Source organism: Dermacentor andersoni, chromosome 4 (assembly GCF_023375885.2).
Source record: "Dermacentor andersoni chromosome 4, qqDerAnde1_hic_scaffold, whole genome shotgun sequence".
NCBI classification, from domain to species: Eukaryota; Metazoa; Arthropoda; class Arachnida; order Ixodida; family Ixodidae; genus Dermacentor; species Dermacentor andersoni.
Genome location: NC_092817.1, coordinates 75102078 through 75128703, shown reverse-complemented (window position 1 = coordinate 75128703; position 26626 = coordinate 75102078). Strand labels below are relative to the sequence as shown.

The 26626-nt window shown below is 46.0% G+C and overlaps 1 protein-coding gene across 1 annotated transcript; it reads right to left on the bottom strand.

Annotated features, from left to right (window-relative positions):
* Window positions 1-2342: 2342 nt before the first annotated feature.
* Window positions 2343-22739, bottom strand: LOC126536786 (uncharacterized). The gene is made up of 4 exons (XM_050183789.2): window positions 22369-22739; window positions 13978-14149; window positions 6371-7609; window positions 2343-2735 (listed from the first exon to the last, which is right to left on the bottom strand). The coding sequence occupies exons 1-4, from the start codon at window positions 22737-22739 to the stop codon at window positions 2343-2345; spliced, it is 2175 nt and encodes a 724-aa protein (XP_050039746.2).
* Window positions 22740-26626: the final 3887 nt, after the last annotated feature.

The following is a 26626-nucleotide window of genomic DNA, read 5'->3' as shown; positions in this document are numbered from 1 at the left end:
ACACGAGCTCCTTAACGCTGTCGCGTTCAGAAAAAGCAGATAGCAGTGCCATCCCGCGACGCAAGTGCTCAATGCGCTTCGTGATCATCTACGGCAATTCTTGAGAAGTGTAGCGTCGTTATCAGTCGAGGGGCAGAGCTGTGCTCAACTCTGTGTTTAAGGATGTGGTTCGAGTCGAGGGTCGCTGAGAATACGGGAGAATCGTCAAGCGCGCTTAAACATGCGTCCTGTTAAAAAATCCTAGATTATGGCATCCCCAGTGTCAGCTGCCACATACAAAGCATGTAAGGGTATAGAAATGCCGTATCTTCATTGTTTTTTAAGGTTCTTTAATTCGTATACTACAGCCTGTCGGCAACTTGACTCATGGCCTCTTCTGATTACGGCCCACTTAATGAATGTGCCAAGAACGAAGTGAGGTTTATGCGATAGACAAGTTGTGATGCCCAAGGCCAAATTCAAGCAGTATTTTCAATGCACAGTGGTTGGCATTCGGTCAGTGCTGAAAAACGCAGTGCACGAAACTAAGCATCTGGCCTTGGCGTTGTAGATAAGACGACCTTGTGAAAAAAATCCACAGTTCTGCCCGAAAGGCGAAGCACCGATAGCGATAGCAAATTAGTAGATAGCTGTACGAAGTATGGATGATAGATTTATGGGCCCTATCTAACTAAATTAACTATGATAGAATGTGTAAACGTGACTCAACGAGGACGTAAAAAGAAACAGAGGCAGCGCTGTCTTTGTATGCCTGCTTCTTTGTACGTCCTTGTTCAGTAGCGCTTACACATTCTAACATGGATTCAAACCAACAAGCCCGTTAAAGTGTTTTAACAAACTTAACTAGCACGGTGACGCGCGCGCAAAGGTCAACATGAGCCCATCTCGTTCGATGACAGCCGAAACTGTCTGTGAAAACGCTGGAATTAGGAATCGCAGCAGCAGCCGCGAGCCAATTGACCTCCGTGCATCTGTCACTTCAACGCGTACGAAACGTCGAAAGCACAGCACATACGAAGCTACCGGCACCACGCACATTCTGCAAGCATCGCAGATCGCTTTGAAGATGAGGCCCGCGCGGGCGCGCACTTTAGCCACGTCGCAGACCGCGTTCACTACACACGAGCGCCGGTAAAGCGTTCCTGCGGCGTCCGCCAAAGGCGTCTACTACAGGGTCCGATATTCACGTGGCCAACGCCATAGTAGACGCCGCGGTTGTCTCCACCCTGTACGGAGCGGCGGGCGAGGCGGACATCGAAGCACCGCAGCCGCCGGAGAAGAACGCCCCTCCTCCCTGGTCTCACACCCTGCCTCGCGCGCCACAGGAGAGGGCACGCATCCGGGCCACGTTCCTCACTCGCGCACGCGAGATTGAACCGCGTTCGCCGGCTCACTCTCACACGCTTTCACTCATACGGAACCTCACGGCGACGGCGACGCGACTGTTGGAATGTGTCTGGAGTGTCCATATAATTGCTATCGCAATATAAATGCAGCACTGAAAAAACGAAAAAAAAAAGAAACAGGCAAGCCCCAACTGTGTTTGCCCAAACTGTTCGCTTACGCTCCTCCAAAGCTCACTCAAAGCTAGAAATAAGCGGCGCAGTGGTCATAGATTTCTGCTGTGGAGCAAGAGGTGACGAGTTCGATTCCCAGCTAAAATATGGGCGAAATTTAAAAGCGCTCCTGTAGCCTAACTTCAAGTTAGGTGCATGCTAAAGAACACCGGGAGTTTAAAAGTAATACCAAGTGCTCTACTACGGCATTCCTCATAAACCACTGTGCAATTTCGTGACGTTAAAGCCTACAATTTCATTTAAGCTAGAAGTAATTAGAAGGACAACGACATTCATCTATATCACCAACGCACACATCTTTCTCGGGTACCAGAGTCCAGAAAGACAACTCTGAAACGAGAACGAAGGGAGGGGCCGAATTGACAAGTCTTTCCATTCATACGTGCTTTTTTGCTCTAGGAAGAATATTGGTTTGACTAGTTGGTTTTGCATTGCATCCAGCGCTTGCCCTCGTCTTCCCTTCGAGTGTGTGTCCATGTTATTTTTTTCGCTTATTATTTCTCATCTCTAGTGTTTTCTGACCCTGGCCAACCGCCTTGGCTTATCATGTTCAACATCGGAATTGGCTGGAATTCACTCTGAAGAATAATTATACAACTTTTTTTTGTGAATATGATCTTGCTCTGAATAGCTTCGGAGCCTCAGAAGAACGGCGTAGCTGCCGTAAGCGTTGCCTTAACCATGAATGCACACATCGAGACTCACGTGCTTTCGGTATAAAAAAACGCGCGCGTTCAATCACCTCGTCATAACGCGATCGATTCGCTAATATAATACGCTCTGGCAAATCCGGAAAAGAACGCGAACCTTTCCCTGACGCCTGCTTCCGGCATTCCCGCAATGAGAGAAACAACTGAGCAGGAAGAAGATTTGCTCGGCCGTGAATCCCTGGAACACATGCTCGTTCTCGTAGAGCCAGTCGGTTTTGCCGTGGGTCGGAGCAACATGGTGGCCAGCCGCGGACGGCGCGTGGCGCTGCTCCATCACGTCTAGCATGAGGCTGGCGGTGTGTGCTGCGGTGCTTGCCGAGCACACGTCGTCTTTTTCGCGCAGGCTCGCATTTTTCATGATATCGCTGGCGTTCATCAACTCCGAGAAACGCCGCATGCTCGCAAGCATATTTCGCGCCCCTTGGTCCAGGCGGGCCTCGCTGTAAGCCTGCGCACGCGAGAGGGAAGAAGTCGATACGGGACATTTCCAAAGCGAAGATACTAGTGCGATTAATAAGCAATCACTCGAAAAACGTTACACGCGTATTATTTTGCCGTTGTCGCGAAATGTCTACATCGTTCATCTGCAGTTTATATTACGTAGGGGTGTGCGATTTTCCGAAATTTTGAATACAATTCGAGTACATCCTCGCTGTTCGATTCGTATTTGGTTACACAATTCACTAGTCGATGTTGTCGAATATTTGTTTCTTTCAAATATATGACACAAGGACACTTATCGGATTCTCTAGGGGAACAATACACGATGGATGTTGTAAGGACTGTTCCAAATGAGTCTGCTGCGCGCTAACTGTGGTGGCTGCACAGGGACACCACATCCCGATTGAACACACGGTATAGGATAATTGGAGCTCGATAATTTCAACTCATTCAATACGGCTTGCTCGCTTTTAGACAGCTTATATGCGAATTTATTCTAACTTATTGTTCGCTCAGTTACACCACGTTTTCATCCGTTTAATACAATGTGCGGTATTGTAGTATCACACTTCTCTCCTTCATTGTACATAACACTGCAGTTTTACCTCGTAAACCTGCTGCTTTCTTTTTTTCGTTACTGTCATTGCAGTGGTGCTTCAGGTAACTGAAAGGAGTTGTTTATGATTTACAAGCTCCTTACTTGTCCGACTGTGTAATTTTGAACGCTATTACGTAAATGTGCTAATTAAATATATACAAGCCGGACTTCTTTTTTTTTTCAGACACTCCGCGTAAACTTTATGACGTTGCTTTAAAAATTAGAAAAAGAAACTAGGTATTCAATATTCGGTGGTCATTTTTTCACGAATCTTTGTGTTCGATTCTATTTTGAAATTTGACTACTCGAACAGCCATAGTTTCTGGCTTATTTACGATCTTTGCAAATAATTACTAGACCGGCAATTTTTCCTGAATTCATGGGCTATATCTATATCTATATATATATATATATATATATATATATATATATATATACACGAGAGGCCCGCGGTATCCTCAGTAAACTAATTGAATCGCCTTATTTATATTTCGCTAAAATTGGGGGCAAATTTTGGGAGATGTGAAGGAAAAGTGCAAAATATATGGTTCATTCCTAAATACTATTTTGCGGCACACATTGCAATTTAATATATGGGGTTTTACTTGCCAAAACCACTTTCTGATTATGAGGCACGCCGTAGTGGAGGACTCCGGAAATTTCGACCACCTGGGGTTCTTTAACGTGCACCTAAATCTAAGTACACGGGTGTTTTCGCATTTCGCCCCCATCGAAATGCGGCCGCCGTGGCCGGGATTCAATCCCGCGACCTCGTGCTCAGCAGCCCAACACCATAGCCACTGAGCAACCGCGGCGGGTACATTGCAATTTGCGAATTGTAGCCGGTGAGTTTCTGAGGCGTATCCACTTGGAATGAACTTCCGAAAGGACACCAGCTTGGAGATATGCGCCATTGAACGCGCCGTAAGGATTCAGTGTTGTTCCACTTACTCTATTTTTAACAAAACGCTCTTTTATGCATTGAAGCAAAAGCATAACTGGAACGCCCACTTATTTCGTCCCACACTTTGGGAAATGATACCTCGAAATTGGCGTCGTACTGTAAATTCAGTTCAAGCGTATGCGCCTTGCAAACTCATTGGCTGCCATTCGTAAATTGCAACATGTACCATAAAGTAATTAATGGAAAAGTTCAGTAGTCAATTTTAGTTACTTAGTTCAATAAGTGTTTCGATTTCTCGTGCGAGTAATGTCTGCCCATTCGATAATACGGCTAAACGACAAGAATTATGCTATCTGCTAAATTACGGAAGGAGAACGCGGCAATACTATGTTCCAGCCATATTTAATAAATTGCCAACGCCTGTGTTAGAAGCAAACACAAGACGTGAGATTAAGAAACAACTTAGAATTGTCGATGTATGATGTAACATTTTGTATCACTGTTCAACATTTTGCTCCGACCCGCTAATAGCTAACTCCGCTATTAACCCTGTGCAATTTTCTGTGACTTGACTGTCAGGCACTGCCAGTCAAGCCCTCTGAGGCTTTGGTAGGCCTGCTATATGTACTTTGTTTTCCTTATGCACAATAAAGATTGTATTGTATTGTATTGTATTGTATCTGCCAAAGGGGATTTCAAAATTCCATAAAACTTAAACATGATCACGGTGTATGCGGACAACGTTGCAAACGAGCGAGTCATATGAAGCGAACGTTTCAAAAAAATGTGTGATTCAATTACAGGCAAGTGAAAATCTCGATGCAACTGTTCGAAAGAAACCGTTTCGCTAGAAATTGAGTTGTGATGCGGCAATGTAGCACAAATCTGCTCTTTCCTTTCTTTTTCTTTCTTTTTGCCGAGATGCCTTTTGCTCAAGCATTTTAATGCGCCCCTGCCCGTTTCGCACCCGAAAAAAAAACAATTCGTAACTTCCCCGCTGCGTTTCCATGTTGACATGCGCAGCAATCGTATACAATGCGTTCGCCAATATGGCTGCGTAGGTTGTTCTCCTCATAGTTTCAGTCTTGCACACATACATACCTTCAGGGATATATCACGGACCCGCCGTGGCGGCTTAGCGGCTATGGCGTGGCGCTGCTAAACACGAGATCGCGGGATCAAATCCCGACCGCGACGGCCGGATTTCGATAGGGCCGAAATGCAAAAACGCCCGTGTACCATGAATAGGGTGCAGGGTAAAGAACCCTAGGTGGTCAAAATTGACCCGGAGTCCCCCACTACGGTGTGCCTCATAATGAGATTGTGGTTTTCGCACATAAAACCCCAGCATTTAGTTTTCAGGGACAGCACGCGACGGGACAGCACGCGACTCGCGCGCGCGCACTCGAACTCACATGCGCATGCAAGTACATGAACCGGGACCTGTGACGCGGACGATGCAGGAGTATCATTGATGAAGGCAGCGAAAGTTTGGATGCTTAGATATCATCACTTTTGTCAAAGTATACGGCGGCATACCACGCCGAGAAAATGCAACGCAACTTGGCGCGGCGCCTGCGAAATATTTGTTGCAGAAGGCCCAAATTTTGTCACAGATGGACTTACACTGCATAACTTTCACTCATCCCAGTTTGAGTGCTTATTTTTGCCCCCTCGTATCGCCTTTGATCACTGATTTGACCCAATATGCACCGAAGTGACGTTGCGCAAAGAAATGAGTACCCGCAGCCTGTGTAACGGCGTTATAGTATACATGCTGCCTCGAGTACTGCCGCTCGTGACACCACATAATCATCAGCATGGCGAAAGAAGTCGTACGTTCAGCGTGTTCGGACGTTCTATATGCACATTCACCGCTCTATAAGGCACCAGCCTTTAGTCGAATGCCCGGTTCGGCTGCTTTTTCCGTCACAAAATGAAGATTTCGCGTCTTCGATCCTTTATGGCCAAATATTTATCCATCGAAAGTTTCATAGATTGCTTGTGTGACTTCATTTCCTTTTCGTTTCGCGCTGCAGCTTTTATTAGTTAGCATTTACATGCGCCAAGGCCGAACGCGCCTTGTTCCTTTGACCTTGAAATAAAATTTCGCGGTGCAGAGGTATACACGAGCACTCACCTCGAACCGGTCGTTGTAGTAGAAGGATAGTTTGAGAACGGCCAAAATCTGGCCCGTAGTGTCAGTTCCCGCCAGCGCTGCAAGTATCGATGGTGGATGCCAACTTTCGTAGAGCGGTGGGCTCACCAGGAAGGAACAGACCACCACCTCACGTGCCGTAAGAACTTGGTACAGTCGGAGACCGACGAGTCCGGGCACGTGATAGATGCTGTGTTCCGGCTGACGCAGCGATTTCTTGAAAAACTTGGCGGTAGCCTGGGCTCCCCTTCGGTACAAATCGAAGAATGACGCGGCCGTGGAGTTGGGAAAATAGCTGTACGCGTCGTCGAGCAAGTCCCAAGTGTTGGTCATGTTGAAGGCGTTGGACGCCAGTCTTGTCGTGATGGCATTCGCGAGCTGCTCGGTCGACTCTCCGTACGTGCGTATCCAAGAGCTCACCGAGTGTACGCTCAAGCGGACTGTGTTCCACGAGGGCGCGGGGTCTTGTTGAACGTCCTGCTGGAGCTGCCACATGACAAGCGGCAACAGAGACTCAATCGCTTCGATGCACTTGAGGAAATGGTACTCTCGTTTGCTCTCTTCTCGATTCATGTACCCGAGCATGCTACTCGTCAAATATTGGGATAGCATCGGGGACAGCGCCCAAACAACGTAGGCGCCGAGGAACAGTTTGAATCTCTCCTGGAACTCGCTCTTACTCAGGTACATCGCGTCCAGCTGCGCGAATAAGTTGGGCTGAAGGTTGAGCACCTCGTCCTGTGGCCAAATCTGTGCATCATCGGGAAGGTTGCCGTTGATTGCCCGCCGAAGGTCAGGATCACTCAGATTGTTGTAAGAAGGAGTGGCGGATTCGGACCAGTGACTTCTCACAAGGTCGACGATGGCGAAGTGGATGTCTAGTACGCCGCTGATCATGCGGGAGTAGGACTGGCCTTCGCGACCAACGACCTCAGCGCAGCGTCTCAGGTAGGCGTCTTCATTTCCTCGGACCCTGAGTGCCTCGATGTCGCTAATCCACGCCATACAGCGCGGGTCGAGCGTCATGTAGATGGCGCTCTCGGAAGTGCGGGACGGATGGCGACCCACGTAGAAGGCCCAGAACATTGGCATACCAAACTCGAGCGACGCCCGCACCAGGATGTTGAGGAGCTGCGGCCGAGATGATGATGATTTGCTCGGCCAAGGGAGACCCAGATCATCGAGAAATGTTTTCATCTTGTCTATCCCTTCCCGCTCAGTCTGCGATGGAGAAGCGGCAATCTAAACATGCATGCCACTACGTATGCACAAACAGTGAGCAATAGACAGATCTAGTTGCGCGTCAACAGCAGCTCTGCGTAAGCTGGAAATCAGCGGAGGCGACAGTGCACATGCGCAGTGCGCAGGAGCTCACACGGTGTCTTGCGTGCACACACAGCTTTTCAAAAGCTGCGTAGCGTCCGCTGCGGGCTGTGCGGCTTCTGCGGGACGTTCCCGCGTGTTCTCGTGTCTCCACGAGAGCGCATTTTTCGATATTCAACAGTTTTAGTTGGGCGTCCGCAATAGCTTTGCGTACGCAGGAATACCGCGGAGGCGACAGTGCGCATGCGCAGTACACAGGAGCACGCACGGTCTCTTGCGTGCGCCCGCAGCTTTTCAAAAGCTTCGTAGCGTTCGCTGCGGGCTCTGCGGCCTTTGCGGGACGTTGTCGCGTGTTCTCGCATGTCCACGACAGCGCATTTTTAGATATTGCTCCTGCCGAAGAAATGACTTCGGCTTGTAGTTTAACTTCGAAGCGGCTGATATTGGCTACACAGTTACAAAAGCTGGCATATGGCGGCGCTGACTAGCACACTACCGACTCCTGCGCGTGCAAGTCAGCAATCCCCTTCTCAACTTTCGCGCCCGACCAACTATTGCCGTTTCGTGCGCGCGCGCTTTGCTACGTACGCACCACCTCGCGCGCTGCGCACGTGGGTGGTTGCGGACACCCAACCAAAACCAAAATCCTAATCCATAATAAAGGGGACGCCAGAGAGTTGAAAAATTATAGACCGATCAGCTTACTGTCCGTTACCTACAAAGTATTTACTAAGGTAATCGCAAATAGAATCAGGAACACCTTAGACTTCTGTCAAGCAAAGGACCAGGCAGGATTCCGTAAAGGCTACTCAACAATAGACCATATTCACACTATCAATCAGGTGATAGAGAAATGTGCAGAATATAACCAACCCTTATATATAGCTTTCATTGATTACGAGAAAGCGTTTGATTCTGTCGAAACCTCAGCAGTCATGGAGGCATTACGGAATCAGGGTGTAGACGAGCCGTATGTAAAAATACTGAAAGATATGTATAGTGGCTCCACAGCCACCGTAGTCCTCCATAAAGAAAGTAACAAAATCCCAATAAAGAAAGGCGTCAGGCAGGGAGATACGATCTCTCCAATGCTATTCACAGTGTGTTTACAGAAGGTATTCAGAGACCTGGATTGGGAAGAATTGGGGATAAGAGTTAATGGAGAATACCTTAGTAACTTGCGATTCGCTGATAATATTGACTTGCTTTGTAACTCAGGGGTCCAACTGCAATGCATGTTCACTGACCTGGATAGGCAAAGCAGAAGGGTGGATCTAAAAATGAATCTGTAGCGAGGCACTCGAAGCGGTGAGGGAATACATCTACTTAGGGCAGGTAGTGACAGCGGATCCAGATCATGAGACGGAAATAATCAGAAGAATAAGAATGGGCTGGGGTGCGTTTGGCAGGCATTCTCAGATCATGAACAGCAGGTTGTCATTATCGCTCAAGAGAAAAGTGTACAATAGCTGTGTCTTACCAATACACACCTACGGGGCAGAAACCTGGAGACTTACGAAAAGGGTTCTACGTAAATTGAGGACGACGCAACGAGTTATGGAAAGACGAATGATGGGTGTAACGTTAAGGGATAAGAAAAGAGCAGATTGGGTGAGGGAACAAACGCGAGTTAATGACACCTTAGTTGAAATCAAGAAAAATGAGTTGGCATGGGCAGGACATGAAGAGCGAAGATAACCGATGGTCATTAAGGGTTACGAACTGGATTCCAAGAGAAGGGAAGCGTACCAGGGGGCGGCAGAAAATTAGGTGGGCGGATGAGATTAAGAAGTTTGCAGGGACGACATGGCCACAATTAGTACATGACCGGGGTAGTTGGAGAAGTATGGGAGAGGCCTTTGCCCTGCAGTGGGCGTAACCAGGATGATGATGATGATGATGATGATGATGATGATGATGATGATGATGATCCAAAACTGCCTAACGTTGGACATGCTGATACATGCTCAACATATGTCTTGTGTCAAGCTGTTCAAAAAAAATGTTACAAGATCACGGTGCAAGATATGATTATAAAACCTACGCTGTTCGTTCCTCACGAGGTCTGACGACCGGACACCGCATGTCTTACAATCGCATCTTCGCCGCGTTTTCTCAAATCATTATTTTTCTCTTAATGGCTAGGCTAACGTTAGCAGAAACACCCTATGTACGAGGCATGACCCAAAATAACCCGAACTTCCGTTTTCACGCCCATTATGAGGTTACGCCTATGTTCCACCACTAGGTGTAGCTAGCTATGACCCTCTGCTATCGGTGCCCTGGCGAAGAAGCAGGTCATTCTGCGCATCGCTGTATTTTGAAGTGGTTAAACACGACACAATTGCGAAACCATCATTTGAAATCGTAAGGAGGAGCGTCTCCGCATCAAATTGTTTTCTTTTGGAATAAATTCACAGAAACTAACGAAATGCTTCAAGAAGCATTTCAGAAACAAGCATTGAGCTGTACTCAAGTCTACAACCGGTATCGTCGATTCAAACATAGCAGACTGAGCATGAAGATATACCTCGTTCGGGTCGCCCTTCAAACAGTGGGACCGACAAAGGTGCTGATTTCATTCGTGAAACAATCAACCAAGATTGGCCGAATGACAATCTAGAGTTATCAGAGAACACGTGCATCAGTTGGAGTGCATGCTAGTTAATTTTGACTAAAAAAATGCAGGAGTGAAAAAAAAAGTTTTTGAAGGGGCAGCGTTTCAATGGTGTACCGGCCTAAAAGTAGTTTCGCAGGTGGCCCTCGACAGCATCCTGGATAAAAAGTTCTTAGAATGCATCAAACAGTGAAAGAAAAAACGAATTGACATGTGCATTGCAGCTCAAAAAGACAACTCTGAAGGCAACTAACTTGTTTTCTCCCTTTAAAATGAACAAAAAATGTTTATTTCAGTAAATTTCGGTACGTTTTAGATCCCCCTCGTATATATATATATATATATATATATATATATATATATATATATATATATATATATATATATATATATATATATATATATATATATATATATACACGAGGGGACCTGTCACAAATGGACCAGGACTGTCACAAATGGAATAGGCCAGACTCGATCGGATACGATCGACGTGCCGAACAAAGGAACACCGCAAGGGGCGATAATCTCCTTGATTCTCTTCGACGTCGCGATGCTAGCGCTGACCAAAGAGCTGCGGAAGATCCCCGACCTAGGTTACGCCCTGTACGCAGACGACATCACGCTCTGGGCCACCAAGGGCTCCCTAGCGCGAAAAGAAGCGACCCTTCAAGAGGCCGCGTCGGCCGTGGAGAGAGCGGGATGCGTTGCGCGCCCGGGAAGTCTGAGGTGATCCGGGTGCACGGGGGTCGAATCTACAAGTCCCCCGACCCTATCGACCTCTATCTTGAGGGCCAGAAGATCACGGAAGGCAATGAGACTAGGATTCTGGGTTTTTGGATCCAGAGCAACCTGAAAGCCTCCCACACCATCCAAACCCTAAGGTCTGCCACCAACCAGATCTTGCGGATTATAAAACGAATTACAAGAAGCCGCAAGGGCATGCGAGAAGAGGACACGCTTCGCCTCGTCCAGGCTCAGGTGATCAGCAGAATAACGTATAGCATGCCGTATCACTACCACTCGCTAAACAAACGCGACCAAGAACAAGTCGATGTCATCATCAGAGGCGCGTTCAAAACGGCCCTGGGTCTCCCTGTCACCACCTCAAACGAGAAATTAGCGGCCCTCGGGATCCACAACGCCTTCACTGAGCTGTCCGACGCGGTTATGGCTTCGGAAAAGGCCAGACTACAGAACACGGCGGCGGGCAGAGCCATCCTCCATCGGACCGGAACGGGAACGGAGCTCCGTGCCCTGGCGATGGGCACCGATCACTCCCGCCTGAAGTCAGATGCAAGATCAAGGCGAACCCGATACCGAAGCACATGAGTCATGAACTCCATGAAGGACGACGCAAGGCTCGCGTCGACAGACAGCGCCGACAATTCAAGGGTGACCCGTACGTAACGTACGTGGACGTGGCGGCGTACCCTGTAGGGGGCCTCTTCGCGGTAGCCGCTGTGAACGGGAGAGATAACTCCTTGACCCTCGCGGCCTCCGCAAGGGCAGAGACCCCAGCTGCGGCTGAGACCATAGCCGCGGCGCTGGTAATAAAGCAAGAAGACAGGGTAGGCTGGGAAGTCCATGTCGTTACCGACTCGCAGCAGGCCTACCGTAACTTTACCAACGGACGAACACCGCTGCTGGCGGCTCAGATTCAAGGCCCAAGGCTGCAAGAATACCATCAAATCACGTGGATGCCGGGCCACGCGGGTCTGGAGGGGAACGAAAGGGCGAACGCCCTAGCTCGAGCGCTAATCAACCGAGCGGGGCAAGACCAATCGTCTCATCAATCCCCACCATTTACCTTCATGCCCCTGCCGTCCAATTACTGCGACCGACTCGAGATCCAGCGACTCAACCGCAGGATTTATCCTCCGCCTCACAGAAAGCTCAGCACTGGAGATGTAGTAGCTCTCCGACTTATTCAGACAAACACATTTCCAAACCTACACAGATACAGTAAAATGCTCCCACATACATATCGCGGCATCTACCCTTGGTTCGGCGACACACGCCCTACACTCTTTCACATATCGTGGGGGTGCGGGGGCAAACCTCAACACTTAAAGACGCCTAGCACGTCATTTGTGCGGTGGGAGGTACAGCTGACCGGCGATACCCTGGCGGGACAAGAAGCTCTCGTCCAGCAAGTACGTCGAGCAGCCATGGCCGGTGGAGTCCTGAAATGAGGACACCACCCACTCGACCTCAAGAGCAACCACCTCGATGGTCCGACTAAATCTTTTCTCTCTCTCTCTCTAGGTCCCCCTCGTATACATATCATATATATATATATATATATATATATATATATATATATATATATATATATATATATATATATATACACGAGGGGACATCTCACAAATGGACCAGAACACGCTCATCGAACGTGTAATCTGTCGCACTACACGTTCTCACCACCTCAAAAAAATCTCCAAGTACTCATTAAAACCAGAACCTTTAAAAACTCATTCCTTCCTCGCACTATCTCCGACTGGAATGTACTGCCAGCAGATGTGGACACGAGTCCAACAATTGATGTATTTTTGAAAGCACTTAGAAGTATTAACTGGGAACTTTCAGCTAATACATTTTCATACATTTTCACATAGCCCCATCTAGTAAAATCTATTACTACACAGCTTCGTGCTATTCGAAATGTTCTTGCGATACTTCATTTGATCATTCCTATATGTACTGCTCATGTTGTTCATACCTGTACTTTTATTTAACCTACAAAGATTAATAAATATTATTACAGCAATTAGCGTTCTTCAAGGCTTGTGTTGTGAAACTTGCAGTACAATGTGTGATTAGCATTTTTCTAAGATTGTATTTTAGAACTTGTGCTGTTCTTTCTTGTATTTAACAGGCATATTCCTCACAGTGTACGTGACCGCAAATTTTTGTATTCTTATGCTTGCATTGGATTTTCACGCATGCTCTGTTACGCAGTTCTACGCATGAAGCGCATGTTCTAATACACTATGTGAATTGTATTTAATACCTACTCCTGCCTAAGACCTGAACTACAGGCCGGCAGTACTTAAAATAAATAAATAAACAATGTATATGATTTCAATTTCTTGAAGCTTAGAACTACAGAAAGCTGAGCTAGTTGGTAAGGATTCATAATGCAAAAAAGGGGTAAGGCATACAGACACGGACACAAGTGGACAACACGAACGCCGTTTCTTTTTTTTTCTTTTTTAGCGCGGAAGATGCATATCGCAATTAAGGAAGCTAAAGAAGCAAGATTGCACAAATGAGTAGGAGGACAAGGAAAAGGGCTCAGAGTACTAGACATAAAGCTTAAAACGACAGAAAGCTGAGCTCCTGGTAAGGATTCATAATGAAAAGAAGAGGTCCACTTCTCTTATGTCTGTGTCTGCACGCCTTACTCCTTTTTTGCATTATGAATTTCGTAACGGGGCTGCTAGCTTATTGTTTAGATCGTCTTTCTCTTTAAAAAAATTATGCTGCTAGAAATATTACTATGTCGAGTACCCAACCGCGCATTTACGTTGAAAAAGCAGTGTTGTATAAAACTGAACATAGGTTTGCTGCTACAGTGGTATGAGCGAGCTTAGCCAAACACGTGATTTCATTCGGCTGCTCCATGTGCCTGTGTTTAACTCACCTGGCTGAGGCATCGGAATAACAATCCTGCAGCCTTTCCCTTCGCCTTCGTGGAACGCAGGGGAATATTCTCAAGCAGTACGGCATTGATGACGCGCCGCGTGAACATTATTCGGTACCTGTCTATCGGTGTCCGGTGACCGTGTTCGGCGTCCCAGCCACTGCACACGTGCCTGGGCATGAAAGTTTTCGGCAACCATTTTAGAATGCGCGCAACTATCGAAATGTTTAAGCAAGATAACAAGGTGAACAGAGGGAATGTTTGGCGCCTCCCGAATCGAGAGGCTCGCAAGAATACCTCAGAAATATGTACATTTACCCTCGGCGGTGCTTATGTGAGAAGACATTTTTTTTTTCTTTATAATAAAGCGATAGTTTCGTCTACTTCACCAACTTTGTTTCTGGCTTGGTTTCTCACCTCTGCGCAAAGCTATGGCATCCGTGAGTCGTGCGCTCTCGTCGGGGAGCTGGGAAGCATAGGTAGCACGTGGGAGCATGCTTGTTGAGAGGAGCACGAGAGAGGAGAAACACGACGTAAGAGGCGCTGAGTATGAAATCTTACAGTTGAGTATATGTAGACGCGTGGCGCAGCGTCAACACGCAAAAAGAGCGTGTTCGGTACGCATCAGTGCCGGGGTTTTATAATGTGAGCGCATCGTGGCTCGTAAACTCGAAGCGGAGCATCGTCGAGTACCAACGATAAGCACCGAGAATCGCACTGAACATTTCGTACAGAAACGCGAAGCACGGAGCAGCTTGAATATGCAGCCAGTAACGACGTGGAACTCAAGTGCACACTTGCTCTAAACACGAAGCAGCGCCAAACATCCATACGCATTGATCCTGAACCGGACCGTGTATTTTACAGCCCAGGAAGCGCGCAGCTAGCTAGCAGACCTCTACATTCCAGCTTCATCTAGCTAAGGCCACAGCTAAGAGCTGTCTTTCGTAGGCTGTACTCTAGACCTAGACGTTTACAAGCCAGCTGGTAGCTCAGCTAACGCCCCGTCCACTTACGGCTTGTAGCCACTTTGGGAAGTACTGCTGTAGCTGCGGTGTAGACATTGAATGTCGAGGCCTGTTTCAGCTTCACAGGTGCTTTAGCTAGCTCTACTTACCCCGTTTACGATCCTGGAAGGTTGAATTCTTATTTTACATGTCGCCACAAAAGCGCAAGAAAGAAAACGACCACAGTAAATTTTTCACTTTGACTGTGGTCAGTGTCTTTCTTGTGCCAAGTTAATCCCCAACCAGATGAGCTGTTGTCAAGCCCTTGACTTTATGGCACTGTAATATTGCACAAATATCAGTGTGACAATAATTTAAAAAAGTAATAAATACAATGCAACAAAATACTTTTTGTCGATACATAGCACCAGTAGTGAAATAGTTATCCCAATGTCCACAAAGAAATGCATTTGTGCTCTACGCGTTGTTCTCCCACTCATTGTAAACTGAAAGACAACGGTTTTCACCTGAGCTCGTGCAAGTATATGCATTTCTAGTGGTAAAATGGCATCAACATTAACCAGCTTTAATGTGTATCAAAGTTGGTAACGAAACATTATTGGAGGTTTTCATAGAAAGTATGACATCTGCCTCTACGCATGTGCAGCAAAACAAGCGACTTTATACCCCTATATTTAAAAAAATATATATATACAGTTTAAACAAGTGTAGCAGTTCAGTCTAAGCACACATTAAGTGCACATAATGCACTGCAGTCCACTCATTTTCTTCAGCGATTCTCAACGTTCGAGCACCATGCCTATACATTTTCAGAGTCAGAAAGGACCATTGTTTTTTTAAACTAGTGGATCAGTATTAGCACATTATACCATGCATGCCGGCTATAGCAGTGCACTTAATAAGCATGTCTGTCTAAAATATTGCAACAGATGTACGGTTTTATTTCTTTCGTTCCACGGGTCATGAGTAGGTTCCACTACATGTGCATCTTATGTGCTGTAGACTTGCACTGGTATGAAAATGCATTATTATATGCAAAACCACATACAGTAGAACCTCGTTGATACGTCCCCGTTGCGTACGTTTCCCCGACGCCGACGTTCGCCATTGAGAACGCAAAAAATGACCTAAATAGAGTCATTTTTTTGCCAGTTCATATGTTGCCGAAAAACGCGATTTTTCGGCACCAACATTCAGTACGTCGCCAAATTGCGATCGTATGATGCGTTTTCCGGCCGCTAGATCCCATGTAAACAAGAGAACGCCTGAGGCGCGCGGGATCGAGAACAGTATATAGGTGCCCGCCGCGGCATCTTCCCCGCAATACTCGCCCGCCCGTCTCACGTGAAAGCGCCGGCGCCCACTCAGATTCTCATTTCGGTACCAGTACATCATCTCCGGGTTCGTCGCATGCGGCATTCACAGTTATCACCGCCAGTCCTATTGCGATAAGCATCTTCGCCTATTTGTTTCACAGGGCGTGGTGCCGTCGGAAGTGTGGCGCACGATTTTAATAGGCGATAACCGAAACGCGCCGTCTTTTCTCGCTGCAGACTGCGATCGCATACGTTATCCGGCCGCTATATCCCGTGTGAACAAGGCGAGAGGAGCGCGCGCGATCGAGAATAGTGTATAGCCGCCCACCTCACGTGAAACAACGGCGCGCGCAGTTCCCTATTCCGGGACAAGCTAATCTCCGCCCGCGTCGTCGCACGCCGCATTTACAGCTATCACCGCCAAACCTATTGCGATAAGAATCTTCCCCTATCTGTTTTACAGCGCGTGGTGCGTAGTGCCATTGGTAGCGTACTGCACGCTTTTAGTAGGTGATAATCCAAACACAGCGCCGTACTCATCTGCAAACGGCGCGATGGGGGCATCACATTTCGCTTCGGCGGTATCCGGCGTCGCCCACCAGCTCGATTTCGTTTCGGTTTACCGTCGTCCTCGTGAAACACCACGCAATAGGAAAAAAACAAACAAAACGCGTCTCGGGCCGCCGGAGAACCACCACCAGATCGACGCGCATCGACGTCTTGTGCCGCAACGATCCGCGCGACGCTTCGCATTACGTAGATGTCAATAATAGTTGAGTATGTCAATTTCTTTTACTTCTGATGGTACGTTTACGTTTTCCCGGTTAGTACGTTTTTCTTCGCGGTAAACCGTGCTCTAAATAGTTGTATGCATTACTAAAGGCAGCAGAGTTGAGTGCAAGTGTTCGGAGAGTGCATTTTATTGAAGAGAGAACAGCATGCAGGAAGGCTTCTTCCTGTCTCTACACAGACACAACCTTGCATAATTGCTCATAGATGCTTAAGGGAGCAGTTGTAGAAAAATGCGGTTTATTTCATAAATACTAATGTGATTCAATATGGTTGCTATGAACATGACTAATAGAGCAGGTCCTTAGTAAATGCAACTTATTTACAGAGAATTTGTTAATGCATAAATAAATATTGTCTTAAATGATAATTCAAATGTTTATAAATTGGGTACAGGAACTAATGAGCTTTTTTTTGAGAGCATCACTAAATGTAGTAGACTTTATTTTCAAATAAAGCAAACAGTGCAGAGAAAGAAGAAGTTAAGAGTTGGACGGAATTGGCAAGTTTGAAAGGCCACAAAGACGCATTCAGAATGCTCTCTTGAATGTATCTTTCTAGTAACTAGTGTCCTAAGAGACTTATTTTGCTTAAATCATGGCCGCAATAACTATACCATTGTCACACCACAAACACACACACACATACAACCCTGTTTTGTGGTGCTTTCAAAAGTTACCAATTGGAAATACAACTGAACTGTGGCTGGCCTACCACAAAGAGCTCGTTGTGGGCCCTGGAGCCATGTTTTCATTAGAAGGCCCACCATTTATGCTAAACGGAAAGGTTTGATTTTCACCCTGGAATACTTTGTTGCAATCTTCTGCAGACAACTGGGACTCCCATGGAGAAAGATGGTCGATGAGATCACAGCTACGGAACTTCCTTCTTCGTGCCACCTTAGGGAAAGATGTAGCTGCTTACACAGGGATTGGCGGGCTCATTAGTTTCAGTAGTCTGCACGAGTTAAAACAAGACATTAACAATGCAAACCAAATTGTGCATCAAAATTATTACTCTCTTTTAAAATCAATTAATGCAGCTAAAACAAATTCGTTAAGGGAGTACTGACACAAAAAGTTTATGCCCCAGTTTCGCGCTTTTTTAGGTAGTTGCCAGCCCCACAATTATGACATGGAACCACAATTCCTTGAGCAGCACAAATAATGATTACATCGCATTTGACGCAGTACATTTAAAATATACTCTACGTGCAGCACTATATTGTACGTGAAGTACGAGGCTATTCACGTCACCGAAAACCGTGGTTGGAATTCGTGCGCTGTCACAAACAACCCGAGTGCGATACAGTTGGTCCAATGCAGTAGTTGATGGTGATATAAAATGCAGGAGGACTCTCTCCCGTTATGCTGTCGGGTGTTGAATGATCTTTGTTTTCACAGCATGGTAATATTGCGTGTGTATACGTCAGTCGTGCCTGGTATTATGAGACTGCCACATCGAGTATTGGCGACATGAGTAGACGTCTGTTTCACGTCCAAAGCCACACTACACTTCGCGCATGTTTTGAGCTGTCAAACTAAAAATAATGTATCAGTAATATTTCTGTATTATTAATTAAGTAATTGAAGCTCCATAGCATAATTACTGAATTCACAGCTATCCATTCTCGGTATAAAAACGCGACAAAACTTTCGTGGTATATTCGTAAAAATATTATGTACTCTTTCGTGAGCACAGACAATGACAAACAACATTATCATAATTATTTTGAAGTCAAAATTACTTTGGATAGTGTAAATTTTAAAAGGGAAAGGCCATTTTCCTCACTTACAAATAGCACAACATAAAATTCTCTTTCCCGGTGCTGACAACACTTAAACATTGCAATTTTGCAAGCTAGAGTTCAGATTTATATTTATAACTAAATTGAAAAGCTAGACCTTCCCCACTAATAAATGCAAGCATAGCTCACTTTCATATATGCCAGAAAGCACAGTAAGAATTCTATGTAACTAAGGTTACAAATAAGAATTCTATGTAACTAAGGTTACAAAATGCATCATTTTTACCTTTGAGTCGCAGATTACGCTCAAGCAGCAGCGTTGTCAGCCAGTCTGCCACTGTTTTGATAGAGTGTGACCGCATATTAGCTCACGTTGGTTCGTTTCTAGCCACCTCTGAAATTCAGAAAATATTGATCAGCTGATGCAGTTAACACAAACGACTACTTAAATTAGAATAGCAAAATAATAGCACATTGGCATTTAACAGACTTAAGCTACACTGGCTTATGTAAAAGAAACAGTTTAAATGTGATAGGCCACTATTCAACAAACAAAATGGACCTTGCTTTAGCCTTGTTGCTTGTCTCAAATTTATTGTCATTGCTCTCTCTGCAGACAAATTAACCCTATAGACATTGCTTCAAGCTCATATTCCATGACAGCTATAAATCGCTTCATCCAAGCTTTTCCTCTTGCAGTGAGAGCGGTAGAATGTCATATGAACAGTGGTTGCCTTCACAGAACTTCAAATGTGACCTTCGAGTGAAAATAGCTGCTCCGAAAAAATGATTCATATGCTCGGAACAACAAAAATGGAAAAAGATGCCCGTTGTATTGACTACGTACTACTCTGTAACAACACTGCAAGCCACACAGCTGTCTTGACAGCCGCATGGGATAACGCAGCGCAGAAACCAGACAGTAAAAACAACATAAAGGCCAACTCACGGTTAAAGTATCTTACTTGAAGAACTTTTTTTAATAAATTATACTCTTTCAACCAAAACAATACACATAAAAGTAATTTAAAGTTGACCATGATTTGCGAATAGGATTTTTATATTTCATACAGGAACATTGAATTGCTAATGTGTAAGATGATATGCACTCAAAATAGCACGCAGTGCCCGTCATATTTTGACCCAATTTAAAAGTTCAATTTTCATGAAATGTTGCATTTCTGTGCTCATGAACTGCTGATATTTTGTTTTCCTCCATTGTGGTTTCCATTGAAACAGCCTCATAAACTTCTGCTCTTTACTGTCATCATTGTACAAAGATGCCTCAGCTGATCTTCAGCTGGTGGTGGCCGTTGCCTTTGGCGACAGCACTTGTTTGCTGCCTGCCATTGGTATTATTTGCATTGCCTTCATGCCCAATAGTGGAGTGGACTCACTTTCAAGAGCTAAATGTGGGGCCATTAGCAGGTTTTTTTTCTCCATTTGGGAGGTCGACGAACGGTGTTGAGGCGACTTTCAATCGACATTTTTGCGGCGTCGCTTATTTTTCGTCTGTAGTGGCAGCCTGCAAGTGTCATTGCATAGATCATGTTTTAATACAGTGGATGCATAGTGATGAATATAGTATCGTAACCACATATCGAGTCGGTACTGGAATTACACAGCTCCCGTCGTAGCCTCAAAGCCAGTACCATATTAAAGTTACGAAGAGGCAAAAGAGAAAAAAATGCTGCTAACAAGCCTAACAAAACTTGCAATTTGAAACAGACTCTGTCGATAAGTGCATAAACGCGACAATCCAAAACGTTAACTGACGTTCATGCTGTTCAAATCGTTGAACACGATTCCCAGCAAAGAAGGAACCCTTCAATCATACAATAAAGTCACTTACCAAACCGAAATAAAGCGGTGTTGTTGCTGCCGTTCTTGCAAACACGATCCTAAGTGCTCCACTCGAAAACTCGTATCACTTTAAGCAAGCGAACAGCACGAACGAACTGCCGCCACCACTGCCGAAAGTTTCAAAATCAGCAAAAAAAAAAAAAGAAATAAGAAAGGAAATGAGCGAGAATCGTCACCGCAAAGTTAAAGTCCTTAGTCCCTAGAGCAGAAAATCTAGGAATCTTACGTAAAGTCAGTGAAACCTGGCTCCAGTGACTACGTCACCGTTGCATGTGGAGTCACATTCGCTGCTGGCGCTGCGCTTGAATAAAGCTGTCTAATATTTTATATTGCTTACATATCTTCGCTTTAAACAACTTTAACGCACAGCTGTGTTTTTTAACAGAATCCATTTTATTTTTTACTTGTTCTTTATGTTCATTTTCAATTGCGCGTTACCTGCTCTTTATGCTCACTTTAAATTGCGCGCCCCCTTTGCGGGTTGCAAGTCGCAGCATGCTATCAATGTGACGCCATATTTGAACTGGCGAAGATGCGCGCTTCAGAACGTGCGTAGGAAATCTGCGAAGCACTGGTTTCCGCGCGCTCCACTTGTGGTGCTGATTACGCTAGAAGGGGTTTCATATGCCCTATCAACGTCACTAAGCTCTCACTTTTTCCAAAGCATGCCAGCAACTTCCAAGCTCACAAAATGGAGCGTTTCGCCGCCCCCCCCCCCCCCAAATTCGTTGAAGCTTCCCTGGATCCTCCATGACAATGCTTTCGAAATTTCGGCATTTTTCGAAGTAATTGTGTTCACAATGGCTAGAAATGTATGGCTTGGAGGCATCAAGTGCTAGCCATCTTGAAAATGTCTATAATAGAGTATAGCTTGACTTAGCTATAGGCGCCTCTAGCCTCCTCAAGTTGTATCAAGCTAGCTAGCAGCCAACTTGTGCTTCCTGGGAGGTGCAAACTAATACGTTCAATTGGTGCAGGGTGAGTTGGCTTCGGTGCGTATGCGGTGTGCGATCATTGGCATAACCAGAATTTTCAGGGAGGGGGTATGCACTTGACTGGGGACGGAGAGAATGAGGCGTGGGGAGAGGGAAGGCTGGGCAGGCCGCATACTAACACAGATATTTCTGGGGGGGGGGGGGGGGGGGGGGGGGGGGGGCATGTGCCTACTTACACTTTGGCTACGCCACTCTGCGATGGACTCTCGGTTTTAGTCGTGCGTGTCTGCTACGTTCGGAGTGCCACACGTTTACGTTGGGCGAGGCGTTCTCCGGTGAAAACAGAGTCCAACTTCGCCAAGTGCCCGTCTCTAAAAAACAGCACTCCCCTCTAACACTAAAAAAAAAGAAAATACGCCACCTAAATATATTTTCATGGTGTGTGGCATCCCAATAATGTTTCTCCTGAAGAACCATACGTTTTAAGTTAAATGCTCGAGCATCAGCCAGCTTAAGGTAAATTGCATCGGCTCAGACGACATAGAATTGTCGCTGCTTAAACACAAGGAAATCCTGCATTAACAACCAATTATGCCGTAAGCTGATGTATGTTTCAGATTTTTCTTCAATAATATTCTTTTTTTTTTTCAAAACCGATTATTGCTAAGACCAGAGTCCTTTAAATTAAAAGAAGTATTAAAAGAGATGCAGCTAGGACGCTAGAGACCGTAGGGTGTAGTGGAAGCACAGATGGAAGCAGTTGAACGCCTCACCCGTAAAAGTCGTCGCACGGATGCACGTTTCGGTTGAGCGAGAGGACCAGGTCCTTGGGGAGGGGGAAGCAGCCGCGCTGGCAGGACCCGATGCGCGCCATGAGGACGGTGGGAAAGGTGAACAGCGTCGCCGACATGGCCATGGCAATAGGCACTACGAACGAGACGTAGCGCAGCCAACAGCCAGCGTGCGACGTGTCGTCCTCGGGGAGCAACTGCTCGCCAGGCCCACTGACTGCTGGGGGTTCCTTCTGCGGCCCCCGCGGCTGTGGCAGCTCTCCGGAGTGGTGCCTTTCTTGCGAAGCCCAGCTCTTCTCCCAATGACGTGTGCCAAAGTGTTGCGGAGAATCTGACAGAATAATGGACTCCATGGTCGCATTAGACGAACATCCGTGCCGAGGAAGGGAAAGCCAGAGCTCTGAAGAGCGGTGAGCACTCGCAGCCAATTGCCCTTATAGCGATTCTTCTTCTGTCAGTGCTTGCTGGCTCGCGGCGGGCACTCGCGCACGCGACAGATTACGAGCTTCTTCTTTGTTCAGTGCAACTCAAGATGACTCGACTCACGTGGGAGCCGCCTGCGCCAACCTAAGGGTTCATCTTCAGGACCTGAATAAAGTTCATCATTGCATACAGAAAAATAAACGACAACACACACTAGGATTGGGCGATAACATAAATTGGGCGCAAATGTTCTTGTCAGTAAGAGAAGTTAAGCTACCTCAGGCCGATGCCCTGCCTTTTAACTTAAAATAGAACTAAATGCAATGCGCACAATTGTCCCTATTGTCATCCTATGCGACATATGTAATCTAATGCGATGTTATCAGGACAGCAATTATGCGGACGATCCAGGTGCACTGTCACCGTCCTCGCCGCCGTGCTGTCCCGAATAAGGTCCAAGTGCGAGAAGAGCAGCCAGCGCTCAGGCTGGTGACGCGATCTGCTTAGGGTGCGACGGCGAGCATGTGAAGTAGAACCGAGAAGGACGGTGGCCTGATGCACGTCATTTCTTTCATCCTCCACAAATGGCGCCGTCTTCGCACACGCCCAAGTTGGAGGCCACGTGATCGAGCCCGCGCTACGCGTCATCCAACAGCTGGGCTAGACAAGCTGGCGCCTCTCTCGCTAGAGGAGAGCGTTCGTCTTCTCCTCTAGCCCAGTCGTGGCTGCCCGCGCAACTTTTGTTGCAGGTGATATATCTGTAAGCGCTACGACGAAGGGCTAGAATGCAAGGGCGAGACGAGATCGCTGGTGGCTTCATGCGCACTGTCTTGCAGCACGCCTAGCGTTGGAGGTCGCGTCATCCGACTTTCGAAGGCGCGGCACAATCGAAATGGTGAAGCGAGCGGCAGCACGAAACGTTCGCTTTGGAACATACCCGCGCGCTCCCCTCTACCAGCGCCCAACACTACGCCAGCCTTGTGATAGCGGGTGCTCGCAATCATCGGAGACTTGTTTGCTTGTGCGCGCGTGACAACCATGCATGTTAGTAAGCGAATGTTCGCAGCAAATTATATGGTCTATAAGACTACACACCTTACTTCGTTTAATTGTCTGATACTTTGCTATTGCTATCACGCAATGGTTCGCTTTTCTCGCGAAACTGCGATTTGTTTCACACTTATGCGCCGCACAATTAAGTCAACACATAAAGGGGTAGGTAGGTTGAATGGCACAAGTTTTAACGTAATATTTTAGAAACGGGAGCAGGTATTCAAATCAAATTTAACGTGCTGACAAAAAATGCCACTAGGTATAACACAACATCCTTTTTTGTGGCTAGATGGCTTACCCTTCCCGTGGCCCACTCCCAAAATTTCAGGTGTTTAATTTACATTGTACTTTTTCTCTGCAACCACAAAGAGGAATGTGATGATATTAGACAGTGTTGTTCTGCATACCCACAAGTTACACCTGAACTAAAGAGATATATCCTCCTTGTAGTTTTGTGTCCAAAAAAATAAGATCACTGCATGCAAAGAGCCACAGAGCGTCTTGCAGTGTAATTTGTTTACAATATTATCATTCATAACATCAGCAATTTTTCGAGTTCAGGATATTTATGACTCGTTGTAGTACATGAGCGCAAAGTTACACAGTAATCGGAACAATATTCTCTGAAAAAACGTACACTGAATTTGAGAAATTCATGAAAAACGCAATTTGAGAAAAATGAAGCTTTATGTTGGCATACTGCTTATGGATCGTGCCATATTCTAGGCAAGTACACAGTACCCTTGAAACTTGAAACAGAGGCGACCACGACCAGAATGATGGGAGCAAGTAGAGTGTACTACAGGTTTTCCCGCTCAAATTAATTCAAGCGCCAGCTATTTTAGTCAAAGCGCCAGTCAATTTAATCCAGGTGCCACACGTTTAATCTCATTGCCCAATAACTTATTCTACGTGCCACGTATTTTAATCCCAACGCCAGGGAATTTAATCCAAAGGATGCATTTGCGGAGGTGTTCTAGGAAGTGCAAAATAACGACGAATTGTTATGCTTTTGCGCCGACCAAAAATATCTGAAAAGACTTCTTGAAGAGTGTTGTCATGTGACAACAAAAATGCCTTTCCCGCGCCATACACCATCGAAATACGGAACTGTTATGCACGTCATATTATTGCCATGAACAGGTCATAGAAAACACAGCTATTTGATGGCTTTGCAGACAGGCATTGAAACAAAGAGACATCCAACAACAAACTGTTGATTTCCAAAGATGATAAAAACAGGCTGATAAGAGAGTCACGTGACATCGCCTTTTTTTTTTTTTTTACAAGCCCCGTTGACATGGATATCAAATGAACGAGCTCCGAACAATCTCTGCGATTATAACCACGTAGCGCAACTATGATCATGTGGAAGAGGGTGTTACAGAATCTCCCGCAACATTCCCGAGCCTATTCCTGATTTCCAACCATTTTGACATGGATATCAAACGATCGAGCTTCGAAGGAGCTCTGCGATAGAACCCCCGCAGGGCACGTCAGACCACATGGGTATCATACGAATGAGAAACGCACAAAATCAATGCGACGGTACGCACGTAGTGAACGTCAAATAAGATGGGAAATGGTGTCTCTTTCGGTGGTGTGTATCTTTCGCTAGGCTCATTCCCAACCATACTGACATGGATATCAAGCCAACGGGCTTCGAAGCTCTGCGATGGTATGCACGTCCCGTACCACAGACCACGCGAAAAAGAATCGCGTAACATCACGTAACTTTCGCAAGCACATGGGTAATTCCCAACCATGCCGACATGCCTATCAAACGAATGGGAATCGAAGAACGTATGCGTTGGTACCCACGTAGCGAACGTCAGACCACGTGTAAAAGGGTATCACGTGACCTCACATAAATTTCGCAAGCCCATGGGTGCTTCCCAACCATATTGACATGGATATCATAGGAACACACTTTGAAGAAGCTCTGCGATGGTACCCATGAAGAGCACATTAACCACGCCGAAAGGAGTGTCACGTGACTTCACGGAACTTTCTCAAGTCATTGGATGATTCACAAACATACTGGCATACATAATAAAAGAGCGGGAATTGAACAGTCAGTGCAAGTGTTGCCACGCAACACCACGAAAATGGAGGTGAAAAGCGCGTAACGTGACTTCACGTAACTCTGCATTGAACGTGACTGACTGCTGAAGCGATTGATGTGAGTATCACGGCCTGAAGAATTTACCTTGAAAGCGATGTGGTACTGATAGAAGAACTGAATTCGTAAAGCTTGCCAATTTGTTTTCTCTTTCCTCGCACACACACAGGAAGACTGAAAGACTTGCAAATTCTGGCGACACGAGAAGTCACGTGACGCGCTTTTCACCTCCATATAAGAATAAAATATATAATATATAGCATAAATTATTCATCAAGATAATTTCCAATAGACTCAGGGAGACACTCAACTTCAATCAACCAAGAGAACAGGCTGGCTCCTGGAAGGGATATTCTACACTGAACCAATCCATGTGGCAAGCTACGTAATTGAGAAATCTGCGGAGTACAATCAACCTCTTCATATTGCTTTCATAGATCATGAAAAGGCATTTGATTCAGTAGAGATACCAGCAGTCATGGAGGCATTGCACATTCACGGTGTACAGGAGGCAAACGCGAATATCTTGCAAAATATCTATAAAAATTTCACAGCTACTTTGGTTGTCTATAAGAAAAATTTAAATTTACATATCAACAAAGGGGTCAAGGAAGCAGACACAATCTCTCCAATGTTGTTCAC

Bases quoted from the DNA above. Each gene is read 5' to 3' on its own strand.
- LOC126536786 (XM_050183789.2), bottom strand. From the start codon at position 22,739: ATGGAGTCCATTATTCTGTCAGATTCTCCGCAACACTTTGGCACACGT. The intron at 7,610-13,977 runs GTGAGTTAAACA...TCTCCATCGCAG, and splicing joins TATTCCGATGCCTCAGCCAG to ACTGAGCGGGAAGGGATAGA. The intron at 2,736-6,370 runs GTGAGTGCTCGT...TCGCGTGCGCAG, and splicing joins ACTACAACGACCGGTTCGAG to GCTTACAGCGAGGCCCGCCT.